The following is a 15,058-nucleotide window of genomic DNA, read 5'->3' on the forward strand; positions in this document are numbered from 1 at the left end:
ATGGTTGGTTTGTAATTGTGAAGAGAATGAGATTATATGAGGTCTTCCAAACTAGTGATCTAAAAATTATTAATTTAAATAGTTAACTCTAACTGCATAATTAAAAAGCCTAGGTTTGTCACTAGAACTTGGTAGACAAAGGAACTCCAAAGAATCTTTTGTTCTATTATAATAACAGTTTTCTTATTAAATCAATTGTAATAGCAAGTAAATGTAGGCCTATGACAAATAGTTTCCTTCCCTTTGGGAGACAGAATGCTGATAAAAACGGAATTATGCATCTGTTAATTCATTGCTAGTAATGTTCTTATAAGCAGGAAGCACCAATCTTTCCTGTTTTCTCTTTAAAACAAAGGTGAATCGTATAAAACCAGTTTTAAGAGAATTAAAGGAGCTATAATGGAAAAGGTACACCAAAGCAAGACATAAAACTGTCATAAAAAGTGTCCAAAACTGGCATTGCTTCCCCAAGTAAACCCCAAGAGAAAGCGGCAATGGCAAAACTGCAAGTGCACACGTGAGTAGGGTCTAATGAAGGTGAACAAACAGGAAAGTGCTGCTGCAAGGAACATAGAAATTCTCAGCCAGGCCAGGGGCAGGGTCTCATGCCTATAATCCTAGCACTTTGGAAGGCTAGGGAAGGGGGACTGCTTGAGCCCAGGTAGTTCAAAACCAGCCTGGACAACATGGTGAGACCTTGTCTCTACCAAAAGATGAAAACATTAGCCAGATGTGGTGGCAACCAACTGTGGTCCCAGCTACTTGGGAGACTGACTAGGATAGCTTCAGCCCAGGAGGTCAAGGCTGCAGGGAGTTGTGTTCATGCCACTGCACTCCAACCTGCAAGGCAACAGAGTGAGACCTTGTCTCAAAAAGAAAGAAATTCTTAGCCAGGGCTCACAGCACAAGCACAGACCACCACAGCACAGGTAGAACACGGTGGTTCACACCTGTAATCCCAGCACTTTGGGAGGCTGAGGCAAGATCACTTGAGCCCAGGAGTTTGGAGACCAGCCTGAGCACATAGCAAGACCTTGTCCCCCACCCCACCAAGAAAAAAAAAAAAGCAAAGACAGAGACAGAAAGAGAACACCATGGCACAAAAGTACCTGGCCTTTACCACTGAGCAGTTCTGTGGTTGCCTGCAGACTGGGAGTGGGGGTTTAGGGATGGGAAAGAGGGATTTCAAAGAAGGATGAGGAGACTTTCAGGGGTCTCGAATGTGATCATGAGTTCACAGGTATACACATATGCCAAAACTTACCAAATGCTACACTTTAAGTATATTCACCTTACTGTGTCAATAATATTTCAGTAAATCTGTTTCCCCTCAAAAGACAAAGGTCTTTACAAATAAAGACCTTTTAGAGCATCTTCCACCTGGCATGGCCCCATTCATGGTAGCTAGAGTTTTATATGGGATTTGGTGGCACAGCAAGGACAGTTGGGCAGGAAAGTAGATGGAGAATGGGCCCATGACAACATACTTCAATTGTGCACATGCCCAGGGTTACCTACATCTTGACTTCTTTCTCCAAGAAACAATAAACCTTATCATTTTAAGCTGTGATAACAGGGTTTCTATGACTTTGGACTGAACTGTATTCCTAATATTGTGGTCTCTGTTTTATAGCCAATCAGATCAGGTCATTCCTAGGCTGGCTGTCCTTTGTTTCTGATCTAGAGATAAAGTCCAAACTCCAAGGCTGACAAATCCCAAGACCTGAAAGGGCTGGATTATTGCTGGAGGTCATTCATTAACCACCATTCCTCCTCCCAGCCATGCTTGGAATTCTTCTGATGGGCCTTCTACACTTTGAGTGCCAGATAATCAAGGCCCATGGTAACTTATATTCCTAGCACATGGCTAAGAGTCTGCAACAGAAGAGGTGCTCAAAACATACTGTTAAATGAAAGAGCATATAAGAGGGTAAGGAAATGCTTATTCTCCAATCTATACAATATTTGGAGGGGAAAAAAGTCAGCCTAACGATGTTTCATATTATTCTCTGTCTACATAACCTTCAATCTTTCATCAAATACTCACCACATTTCAAGAACAAGATGAAAAGACAGACTTTAATATTGTTCAAACAACTACCTTGTTTTTGAGTATCAAAAATTCTTACAAGGTAAGTGAATTGCTTTGAGGATGAAAGAATTTAAAACATTTGAAAAAGCTGGATTAGATGTTGTAAATTATTCAAGACTGTTTTGTTAGCACTAAAGCAAGAGAGAAGTTATGACGGTAGTGGAAGGCAAGCAATTTTAAAACAATAATAAGATACTGAAGGACTATACCCACAAAATGTAATACGGCATCCACAGACATGTAAAGAAAACAAAGGTAATAGCCAGGTTCCCTGGCTCACATCTGTAACCTGAGTACTTTGGGAAGCCAATGCAGAAGGATTGCTTAAGGCCAGGAATTTGAGACCAGCCTGGGCAACATAGCAAGACTCCTGTCTCCACACGCACACACAAAAAAATTATTTAACTGGGTAGGGTGGAGTATGCCTGTAATTCTAGCTACTCAGAAGGAGAAAAGGTGGGAGGATCGCTTGAACTCAGGGGTTCAAGGCTGCAGTGAGCTATCATCACATACTACACTCCAGCTTTGGTGACAGAATGAGAACCTGCCCCTAAAAAAAGAAAACGAAGCCCCAGACTATCTTCCTCAATATGCTTCAACATTCATAATGAGGAATTACACACTGACTCTCTTCTGTACTTCTTTTTAATGTGGAAAGAGTGCTGAAGAGCAATTCAGAAAAGATCAAGCATGTGTTTCCATGATGCCAAACATCTGGATGAAAATGGGAAAAGTCTATAAATAATCTAGATTTTGCTAAATAGCCAGACACTGAGTGTTGAAGCCAAAACCTCAGTTCTTTGATTGCTTTATGATCATTCTTCAAATGACATAAAAAGCCTAAAGAGCTCCTGTAAATAGTTTTCTTCATTATGGTTCTCTATGATGCTATTGTTTTTATACTTACTAAGCACAAATACAAAGTATATGGAAATTATATAAAGGTGATTCAAAGTAAGGGACTTCAACTTGTCATTTTCCAAGGAAACTTGTTTGAGGTGACACCCACAGCTACCCACAAAGTTCCAACCCCACCCTACCCCTTCCTTCTTTGGAGCATTTCAGGGAGACATGAAATGCAGTATAGGCAGCAGAACCCTGTACTGATTCCTGCGTTCAATTAACTAAATGCTAACCACATGCCAGGGCTGTGCTGGGCACACAGGAAAGCCAGAATGACTGTGAAATGGCCCTTATTGTTGAGAGGATTGTAAGAAAAATAAATGTGTAAGTGCTCTTTTCAATGACTTCTTCATAGACAAATTCAAGAATCAGGTCTTGGTCCCCATCTCCTTGAAATGGTTTGCACTTGACTTCTGAGACACCCGCCTCTCTGCAGTTTTCCTCCTACCTGACTGGCCATTCCTTTTCAGGCTCCCCTGCTGAATGTTCCTCATCTCCAGCATCTTTTTTTTTTTTTTTTTTTTTTGAGACGGAGTCTTGCTCTGCTGCCAGGCTGGAGTGCAGTGCTGCAATCTCGGCTCACTGCAACCTCTGCCTTCCCAGTTCAAGCAATTCTCTGCCTCAGCCTCCTGAGTAGCTGGGATTACAGGCACACACCATGATGCCCAGCTAATTTTTGTATTTTTAGTAGAGACGGGCTTTCACCATCTTGGCCAGGCTGGTCTTATACTCCTGACCTCATGATCCACCCACATTGGCATCCCAAAGTGCTGGGATTTCAGGTGTGACCCACCGTGCTCGGCCACATCTCATAATGTATGAACGGCACTGCTTTAATCCGTGGACCATTACCCTTCTCTATCTACCTTCACTAACTTGTTGATTTCATCCAATTTCAACTCTTTAATTGGCTCCCTGAACTTAAATCTCCAGAAAGTCCTCTTCCCTGAACGACAGCGTTGTTACTACAAGTGCTACCAGTCATTTCCACTTGGGTTTCTTTGACATCACATCTAATACTGAACCCCCTAATTCATCCCAAAGCCTGCTCCACCTACCATCTTCTCCATCCTGGCTAATGGCAAATCTATCCTGACAGTTCCTTGAGTCACAAATCATGAGTAATTTGTGACTTGTCTCTTTCAGTACATCAGGTCACCCTACCTCCAAAACAGTCTCAGAATCTATTTTGTTTAATTCTATTGCCACCATACTAATCCAAGCCTCCATCATCTCGTGTAAATTATAGCAACAGCCTTATAACTGGTCTCAATGCTCCCACCTATGCCATCTATAATCTATTCTTAACTCAAGAGCCATATAACTTTTTACATAAAAATCAGACTAAGTCAGCCCTCAGGCCTAAACACACCAATAGCTCCCCATTTCACTTGGTGTAAAAGCTCATGTCCTTATAGTGTTTTCCTGTGTCCCACCCATAATTTCTCTGACCTCTTTTCCTACATTGTACTGCTTGCTTGCTCTGTCCCACTCACATCTGACTCCTCTTGCATAAGCCAGGAATACTCCTCCAGGCCAGGCACAGGTGCTCACACCTGTAATCCCAGCACTTTGGGAGGCCAAGGGGAGAGGACTGCTTGAGGCCAGGAGTTCAAGGCTAGCCCAGACAACATAGTAAGACCCTGTCTCTACAAAACATTTTTAAAAATTAGCCAGGCATGGTGGCACATGCCTGTAGTCCCAGCTACTCAGTAGGCAGATGTGAGATCACGTGAGCCCAGGAGACAGCTCTCCAGCAGTGAGCTGAGATCACGCCACTGCACTTGGGTCTGAGTGACAGAGCAATACCCTATCTCAGAAAAAAAAAAAAAGCAGAAATACTCTTCCATCAGAGTCTTCCCAAAGACCATTCCCTCTACCTGAAACACTCTGCCTAGATAAGTGTTCTTCATCTCCTTTAAGCCTTTTGATATAGTTTAGATATTTGTCTCCCCCAAATCTCATGCTGAAATGTAATCCCCAATGTTGAAGGCAGGGCCTGGTGGGAGGTGATTCACAGGGGTGGATCCCACGTGAATGGTTTAGCACCATAATCTCTGTGATAAGTGAGCTCTCCCTCTGCGTTCACGTGAGATCTGGTTGTTTAAAAGTGTTTGGCACCTCCACTCTCACTCTCCCCATTAGACACAGGGGCTTCCTTTCCCCTTCCACCATGATTGTAAGTATCCTGGGGCCCTTGCCAGAAAATGCCAGCACTGTGCTTCCTGTACAGCCTGCAGAACCATGAGTCAATTAAACCTCTTTTCTTTATCCAGTCTCAAGTATTTCTTTATAGCAATACAAGGACAGTCTGACACCGTTCTTACACAGATGTCTTTCCATGCAGGCCAAGTGTGACTACCCTACGTGAAGCTGTGCACCCACCCTCCCACACCCAGTCCACTGCCCCCCCATCTTTACTCCTTTCACTCTGCTTTATTTTTCTCCGAAGCACTTGTTTACCATCTAATATGATATATAACTTACTTATTTATCATCTGTCTGTCCCTATACATGTAAACTCCATGAAGGCAACCCATTGGGGTTTGTTTTGTTCACTGCTATTGATGATCAATTAATATTTATGATTAGAATAAAGAACAGAAAGAAAATAACTTGGGCACATCTTATAATATACTTACATTAGACTCATAAATAACCCTAACCAGTTATAATTAAAACACAATTTTACAGGAAGTAGATTTGTTCATGAGAAAGCGTAGAGGAAACCCTTAGACGTGTTTGAAACATTGGCCAAAGATGAAAAAAAAAGAGTCTACAGTGGATAAATAAAAGTAATTCCTACTTAGTATTACTACTTTTTAATCTAATGCTAACTTTCATGCTTTAAAATATTTAGCTGTGCTTCTGGATTTAATCTTGATCACTACAGAGGAAAAGAAACAAAACATTGTTTTACACAAGTTTTCTTTATGCAAGTTTTACCTGTGAAGAATAGCTAAAAAGGAGAAGCCAAGTCTATAAATTTAGTGTAATTCAACTTTTTCCATCTGAAGCTGTAACAACTTAATTTCATTTCTCTTACACATCTAAAGCATTTATACACTATCTCATTTTATCCTCACACAACTTCATGAGGGGAAGACTGAAAAATATCATCACCAATTTATACATGAAGAAACTGAAACTCAAACGAAGTAAGCTGTTTGTCCAGTAATAGAGTTGGAACAGTTCCATTTTCTTCATAAATCCAGTGCACTTTCTTCCCATAATTTTGATAAGAAACAGAATTTTCTTCCCACAAATGGTGGTTTTGTTTTATCTACCAGATATGGCACACTTTACAACAACATACATGCCGTGTGCGGGGCCTCACACCTGTAATCCCAGCACTTTGGGAGGACAAGGCGGGTGGATCACCTGAGGTCAGGAGTTTGAGACCAGCCTAGCCAACATAGTGAAACCTCGTCTCTACTAAAAACACAAAACATAAGCTGGGCGTAGTAGCAGGCACCTGTTGTCTCAGCTACTCAGGAGGGTGAGGCAGGAGAATCGCTTGAACCCAGGAAGCAGAGGTTACAGTGAGCAGAGATCGCACCATTGCACTCCAGCCTGGGCAACAAGAGCGAAACTCCATCTCAAAAAAAAATTAAAATCAAATCACAAATAAAAACCGCATCCCAATGTCAGAGATGTTAAAAATATAAATTAATGTGTCTTAGAATTAATGTAATCCCATATAATTTTTGTGCTGTATGAGAATATTTCTCAAAACAACCAAAAGCATGAGGAAAAAGAGTAACAAAAAAGAGAAACAAAACATGGAAAGATGTTAGAAGAATGAACACAAAAAGGAGGAAACAAAACTACAACTTCTGAAATTTCCCTCCTGGGGATTTTGAAACTGGCAGGGCAACTCTTAAAAGTCCCAGTAAATGGGGCCGGGCGCGGTGGCTCAAGCCTGTAATCCCAGCACTGTGGGAGGCCGAGGCGGGTAGATCACGAGGTCAAGAGATCGAGACCATCCTGGTCAACATGGTGAAACCCCGTCTCTACTAAAAATACAAAAAATTAGCTGGGCATGGTGGCGCGTGCCTGTAATCCCAGCGACTCAGGAGGCTGGGGCAGGAGAATTGCCTGAACCCGGGAGGCGGAGGTTGCGGTGAGCCGAGATCGCGCCATTGCACTCCAGCCTGGGTAACAAGAGCGAAACTCCGTCTCAAAAAAAAAAAAAAAAAAAAGTCCCAGTAAATATATGTTTGGTCATATTTTTCAGTTTGGTTCCATTTAACAAAGTCAGCTACCTTTTTTTGGTTTGTTTCTTTGTTAATAGAGCTTTCTTCTCTGGTTAAGAAGTAGCAGGAGACACATTATAAAGCTTCAAAATATTGCATGTTTTAATACAAAATTTCATATTTCCTAAAATTTCCCACAAATCACTAAGCATAATTTTCAAAAGTGTTTTTCACTATTTGTCAAAATCTTTTCAGCCTACAATATTCTTATAAACTATTAAAAATCAATCATTTCCCAAATAGGTTTCATGTTTGTGCATATCCTAAATGGTATCAAAAAGACCCACACACTATTTCTACATTTCCTTGATTCAATCATACCTCCGTTATTCCCCCAGTCTCTCTAACCCACAAATATTTCCCACAGTCCTAAATTTTATGATGCCTAAGTCAGTACATTCCTTATACGTCATTTAATTTTCCCACTCCATGTCTCTCATCTAGATCTGTCTTCGCAAGGTATTTGCCTTTATAGGTATTTATTATTTCCCACAGTTCTCAACAGAGTGCACACAGTAGGCAAATGTTTATTGACAGAATACAATTCCTGAAATCATATGCAGAAAAGGTAATAAATAAAAATGAGGCTTCATAAAAGCATATTGATTTTTAAGCCCTGTTTGGTTTGCTGCTGTATTTCCAAACTGAGAATGCAGCCTGGCACACAGTAGGCACTTAAATAATTGTTGAATAAAGAAACTAAAAGTTTCTTTAAATGCAGGAAGTTCAGAGGCAAGTCATTCTCTTAGAATACCGTGAAGGTGAATTCAGGACTATAGCTTCTCCCTTTCCTTCTATATTTACGAATTGTTAACACATAGTACACTGATTTAAGCTTGTCCAGTACTAGGGATCCTATTAACTAAAATAATCAGGCCATAAACAACCAGAAAAATCAGTTGTTAACATTCTGCCTAGTGATCAAATTTCCTTGTTTGGGACTTTCAACTTGTTTTTAGTGACATGCTTTCTGAGCTGATCATGAATGTGGCAGGAATCTCAGGTTCATTAGCAAGCCACCATAGCCTGCAGACAGTTCAGATGATAGGGTCCTATGTACCTCAGGAAAACGCTTCAACACAGCAGTGATGATACTTCAGGCAGCCATGGCCTTTACACCTGCCATTCCCATATGCAATCCTAGTTTAACCAACACTTTTAGAAATGATCTAAAATGGAATCCAGTAGCGTTGAGCAATTTTAGATGCAGGGACCAGGGTGGGATTAGCAACTACAAAGAATCCTTCTATTCATGACTTATAGAAAATGTCTCCCAAGCCCTCATGCTCAATCCCATCCCCAATCGCCTCACATTTTTTCATCTTAAAATGTTGAGAAACAGATCAGGGAGAAAAGGAAGCTAAATAATGGCCCTGGCACATTTTCAGCATCTATCTAAGACTTGATCCAACTTTTACCTGTCACTTGTCTCCACTTTAAACTGCTACATTTATTTAAGCCTAATTACAATGTAAAAGAAGTAGACACTAATTAACTTCAAGAAATGTCCCTTTGTGTAAAAAGTCTATGATTTAAAAGAGCTAGCCATTTTTATTGTCTCGTGAATTTCAATTCATTGAGTTTTACTGCACAGCTATTAAAATCAATAGAATATACACTTTGAAGGTCAATAATTTAGAATAGAGATGAAATAGTCTTAATATGTCGCTTTATAATACCTTTCTTTTGCCTCACTTTCCTGATATACTCTAAATACAACTAAAAATGGTATGTCTAGAAAGCAGTGGAACATTTTAAAATAACTTGTCTTTTAAAAAAATATTATACATTAATTTATACAGACCCTTACTCAAGTAAGTATGCAAAGCAGACATTCCACTCTATGTAAGCAGACACTGTAAGATTAAGTGTCTGGCAAACAGATGACTAAATCATTGGCAGAAAAAAAAAAAAAACACAGAACTCGGGGCACAAAACAAGGAATTTAAAGTTCTAAGCAGGCCATTCACTCTGATATTTTTAAAAAATGCCTAGAGTACTGGTCAGCATGTACTTAACAGCCAGGGTGATAAGCATGCCTCAGGTTAAGACAGATTAATTTTCATCTGAAACTTGACATGTATCTTCAAGAAGTGTATCACCAGATGTTCTAAAAATGTTTGCCCCAAAATCTACTATTAATGACCATGTTGACTAGATTCCTATTAACTAGCCATAAAAGCACACTCAATGCCTGTTTGTGTCTTACCTTCAAAGCTTGCAATCATGTTCACATACAAAAGAACAGTAATGGTAAAATGACCCAACCTCCTTCTTCTGTTGGTGACCACAAGGCAGCCTCTCTATTTCAAGGATGTAATCTAAGCTTGTACAGATGGCCTAGCTCTCTGCTAATGCGGGGTGCTGCGTTTGTTTTCAGGGTGGGTGCTGCAAAGTGCCAGGTGTATTTATAGAAGGGAGCAAGACTACGAAGGAGGGATGATGACAGAAGAGGAAGTTTCTTCCGCCGGGTAGAGGCAGCCTGTGGAAAGATCTGGATTCCACAGCCTAGGTACCAATCCTGACTAGTCAGCTACCAGCTATGTAAACTTATCAAAACCTTTTTGGTCTGTTACCTTATGTATAAAATGTACACAATGCCCCATTCCCTCAGAAGGTTGTCAGAGTGATGAACGAACATTGTGTATGCAAAATCTGGGACGTGATAAGCATCCAATAAACGTCGATCTGTCCTGCCCATCCTCCTGTTCACCCAGAACTGCGCCTCAAAAAAATGACAAAGATCACCTGCAGCATTAAAACTAACAGACCCAAGCTGGTTGGCAGGGAAAGAAACGACTTGGGTGGGGATTCACTTATTTCCTGGAAGACTTGGTTTAAAATGGAGTTAGGATAGTGATCATGGGCAAGACACATAGAAAAAGCACCGAGTACGAGCAAAACCGACAACAACAAGAACAAAAACACATCCCTTTGCTGTGAGCACGAAACAAACTTAGGAAGCGGCGGACATCCTGTGAACCTACTCAGTGGCCTCAATTAAAATCACGAGGGCACCTAGAGCTAACCCAGAGGCACACCAGCCATATGCCGCCTCGTCAGTTTCAGGCCACGCCATTCCGCAAAACTGTCCGCAAGCCCGGACGGCTCTCGCGCCTCCACGCCTGGCCCAGATGTGTTTGGAAGCCAGGAGCAAGCGGCACAGAAGGGTTGGGGTGGGAAAGCGCGGAGGTCCAGTTAAATGTTTGAAAAACAAGGCGATGGGTGAGGGGGTGGGGTGGAGCAATGAGGCAGAGACGCGGCCAGCGAGCCTGAGAGGCGACAGCTTCACAATGAACGAAAGGAAGAGACTGCGACAAGCGCCGGCGCCCGGTCCCCGGCAGGGACGGATGGCGAGGCCGGGGGCGCGCAGAGCGTGGGAAGCCGGGAAGGGGGCGCGGGCTGCAACGAGTGAGTCGCTGGCCAGGCAGGCAAGCCCAAGAGCGCCCAAGCAGGTGCAAAGCCCCCAAGCCGGCAGGAACGGACAGGGGATACTCACTGTGTAAAGCAGGTTGAGGGCGCACAGGCAGTTCTTGGAACACGCGAAGCCCCCGCAAACCATCTTGGAACCTGTGGTGGCCAGCAGCCGCACGTAAATTCGACTCCGGCGGAGCTTCCTGGACAGCCGCTTTGTCCTTGCCTTTGGGGCCTGACCCAGGCTGGGCAGCAGCGCAGACGCGGGTAGGGGGCCGGAGCCGGGGGCTGCAGTGCGCCGCGCACCCGCGGCGGCTCGGACCCGCTCGGGAACCTGCGGCCGCCGCAGCTGAGCCGGAGCCCCGCCCACCCTTTCGCCTCGCCCCGCGCGCTGATTGGCCGCTGGCCGGGAACAAAGGTAGAAATATGCAAATAAATGCGCTCCGCCCGCCGGGATCCGGGAGGGGAGGAGCGATCCTGGGGCGAGGGGGAGGGGGCCAAGGCCGTGAGGGAGGGAGCCCCAGGCCAGAGCTGGTGTCGGCGGCCTAGGTGTGGTTTCCCCGGGAGCAGGTGAGGAGGGAGGGCGGGGCTCGGAGGAGATCCACGCTGGCAAGGAGAAATATGACAGCACCTCTGGATTTTGGCCCTGGCAGATGACGTGGCACCATTTTGAATGAGACTTCAGAACTAAGCACCTACCTGGTCTTGTTTGCAGGAAGGAAGGCAGGAAGTAATGAATGAAAATATGTGAAAGATTTAAGAGAACGAAGTAGAGGGAAATGATAGGGAGAAAATAAGTGAAACAATAATAAATAAATAAAATTCCTGCTTCTCTCAGAAAGTAAGGTATGTGGCCTATAATTGTGACCTGTGACAGGTCAGACTTATCCTACAAAGATTTGCAAAATACTAATAAACATTATGAATACATGCATGCAAAGGAAAATCAAGAGACAGAGAAGATGGGATGGTTAATGGGTAGAAAAAAAAATAGAAAGAATGAATAAGAACACTATTTGTTAGCACAATACGAGGGCTATCATTAATAAGAATTTAATTGAATATTTTAAAATAAAGAATGTAACTAGATTGTTTGTAACTCAAAGAATAAATGTTTCAGAGGATGGATATCCTGTTCTCCATGATGTACTTATTTCATATTGCATGCCTGTATCAAAACATCTCATGTACCCCATAAATATTACACCTACGATGTATCAAAAAAAAAACTTTAATTTTTTAAAAGAAAATCAAGACAGGTTATTTTTGTGTTCCAGTCTTGTATTTCAGTAAACTTACTTTTTCACAAAAATAACTTTGAAAATCTTCAAATAACTCAGACTTCACCTCAATTAATTCATTATCACTTTACTGCTTGCCTACTATAGAAATGCATCTTGTATCCTTAAATATTCACCTGTAAATTTGGATTTTAAAAGTATGTCAAGCACTTTCTGCATAGTGCCTGGCAGCGGGTAAGGGCTCAATAAATGTCAGCTAGTATTCGCAGACCTAACATGTTGTAAAGGCCTGCTATGTTCCAGGCACTAAGCTAATACAATAAAGGTTAGTTATTTCATAGCAGCTTCTACCAAAGAAAAAGGTTTTATAAAGAGATTTGCAAGTTTACAATACTATAGCTAACCTAAAGGTTCATATGGAGTAAATTATGTAATTGCAAATGCTGAATCTGTATTAAATTAAACATTGCAGCTGATTAAAATAATTTGTTTTCTTAGAATTCTCTGCTCCCTCTTCCAGCTTCTCCTTGCCTCCCCTGACCCCAGCATACCAACAAGACCTCATTGATCTGTTAGGTTTTGTATTCCACACTAGATATATTCCAAAAACTAACCTGGAAAAGGATCCTCAAACACAAACAATGCTCTGTTGATGCTCAGCTTTCCTTGTTAATAGCCAGAGGTTTACTAAAGACGAGGCATTGGCAGGGAAATCTATTCATTTTCCTCCCATTCCTGGGTGTCACCAGTATTAGTACCACTTCAACTATTACTCAACCAACTATTGCAACTCTTTCTTTGGCTTCTGCATAATACTCTTTGCTATCTTCCTATAGGCTGAATCACTTTCTTTTCTCAGAGAAGTACCACCTATCAGTCAGGGCCCCAGCAAAAAGGAGATGACTCATTTAAATAGCATAATTGAGAAAAGTTTAACAGAGGGACTCTTTTCAAAAATGTGGACAAAGTTAAAGGAAACCAGCCAGGTGCGGTGGCTCACACCTGTAATCCCTGCACTTTGGGAGGACGAGGGGAACGGATCGCCTGAGGTCAGGAGTGCGAGACCAGACTGGCCAACATGGTGAAACCCAGCCTCTACTAAAAATACAAAAGTTAGCCAGGTATGGTGGGGGGACATCTGTAATCCCAGCTACTTGGGAGGCTGAGGCAGGAGAATCCCTTGAACCTGGGAGGTGGAGGTTGCAGTGAGCCGAGATTGGGCCACTGCACTCCAGCCTAGGTGACAGAATAAAACTCTGTCTCAAAAAAAAAAAAAAAAAAAAAAAAAAGGAAACCAAGAAAGAATGATGAGGCAGCTCAGAGATACAGAGACAGTAAAAGCAGGAAGTCCTAATTTCCCCTAAGACTAAGGGGGTAATTGAAGGGAGCAGTTACAGTAACCAGGCAAGAGCTATAGTTGTAGGAGGATTGTCTGATAGGAGATATGGCTTTTGATAGAGGAAACAGAGGAACTACTGAAAATAGCAAAATGAAACAAATGGATACATTGCAATTTCTCCTGATTTAGATATAGAAATTTTCAAAAGACCATTTGCTCCCACCCTAATAAAAACAAGCAGTCTGGACAACAAAGAGAGACCCCATCTCTACTAAAAATTTTGGGGGGGTTGGGGTGGGGGCGGGGGGACAGCAGGATTGTTTGAGCCCAGGAGATCAAGGCTGCAGTGAGCTATGATGGTGCCACTGCTCTCCAGCCTGGGTGCAGAGCAAGACTGTCTCAAAGTAAGTAAGAACAAGCTAGATAAGCTACAAATCATACTTAAAACTATCAAAGAACTGAGGGGCTAAAGACATCTAAAGGAACTAAAATCCAGGAAGTGATGAGACATTATTAGAGAGGGGGAAAAAACCCACAGTCACTTTAATCTCTTGTATTGGCTGTAGAAGGGAGACACTGCCCTTTTTTGTTTGTTTGTTTGTTTGCTTTTTTGAGACCGAGTTTCGCTCTTGTTACCCAGGCTGGAGGGCAATGGCGCAATCTCGGCTCACCGCAACCTCCGCCTCCTGGGTTCAGGCAATTTTCCTGCCTCAGCCTCCTGAGTAGCTGGGATTACAGGCACGCGCCACCATGCCCAGCTAATGTTTTGTAGTTTTAGTAGAGACGGGGTTTCACCATGTTGACCAGGATGGTCTCCATCTCTTGACCTCGTGATCTACCCGCCTCGGCCTCCCAAAGTGCTGGGATTATAGGCGTGAGCCACCGCGCCCGGCCTGGGAGACACTGCCTTTAAGAGGGATAAGGAGCCAGGCGCGGTGGCTCACGCCTATAATCCCAGCACTTTGGGAGGCCGAGACGGGTGGATCACGAGGTCAAGAGATCGAGACCATCCTGGTCAACATGGTGAAACCCCGTCTCTAGTAAAAATACAAAAATTAGCTGGGCATGGTGGCTCGCACCTCTAGTCCCAGCTACTCAGGAGGCTGAGGCAGGAGAATTGCCTGAACCCAGGAGACGGAGGCTGTGGTGAGCCGAGATCGCACCTCTGCACTCCAGCCTGGGTAAGGAGAGTGAAACTCCGTCTCAAAAAAAAAAAAAGAGGGATAAGGAGAAACTAAATGACCATTTAACTATGTTCTAATGACCCTACCTGGACTCTGTGGCAGTTTGTAATCCACAGAGCCCCAGCTACAGAATGACTCTGCAACTATTTGCCAGCTCTAACCCATGGCCCTTCTCTTTAAAAAGGCGATATAAGCTACAAAGGCTGTGGTCAGGCAAGAGTGGCTACATTAGTTTGTTTTCATGCTGCTGATATAGACATACCTGAAACTGTAAAGAAAAAGGTTTAATTGGACTTATAGTTCCACATGGCTGGGGAGGCCTCAGAATCATGGTAGGAGGAAAAAGACACTTCTTACATAGCGGTGGCAAGAGAAAAATGAGGAAGAAGCAAAAGCAGAAACCCCTGATAAACCCATCAGATGTTATGAGACTTATTCACTATCATGAGAATAGCATAGGAAAGACCGGCCCCCATGATTCAATTACCTACCCCAGGGTCCCTCCCACAATATCTGGGAATTCTGGAAGATACAGTTCAAGTTTAGATTTGGTGGCGACAAGCCAAACCATGTCAAGTGCTAATAGGAGTCTTCATCTACAACTATTTCAAGGTGCATAGGCCTTCCCC

The 15,058-nt window shown here is 42.8% G+C and overlaps 1 protein-coding gene across 1 annotated transcript in view; it reads right to left on the bottom strand.

Annotated features, from left to right (window-relative positions):
- The window catches only part of TSPAN13 (tetraspanin 13), a 34,023-nt gene extending 22,991 nt beyond the window's left edge, over positions 1-11,032 (bottom strand). Inside the window, exon 1 of the mRNA XM_032287058.1 lies at positions 10,751-11,032. Within this exon, the coding sequence (XP_032142949.1) occupies positions 10,751-10,813 (63 nt within the window). The 5' untranslated portion in view covers positions 10,814-11,032. The remainder of the gene's footprint in view (positions 1-10,750) is intronic.
- Positions 11,033-15,058: the final 4,026 nt, after the last annotated feature.

The sequence above is a fragment of the Sapajus apella genome, unplaced genomic scaffold, assembly GCF_009761245.1.
Source record: "Sapajus apella isolate SASKATOON/1434 unplaced genomic scaffold, GSC_monkey_1.0 scaffold19, whole genome shotgun sequence".
NCBI classification, from domain to species: Eukaryota; Metazoa; Chordata; class Mammalia; order Primates; family Cebidae; genus Sapajus; species Sapajus apella.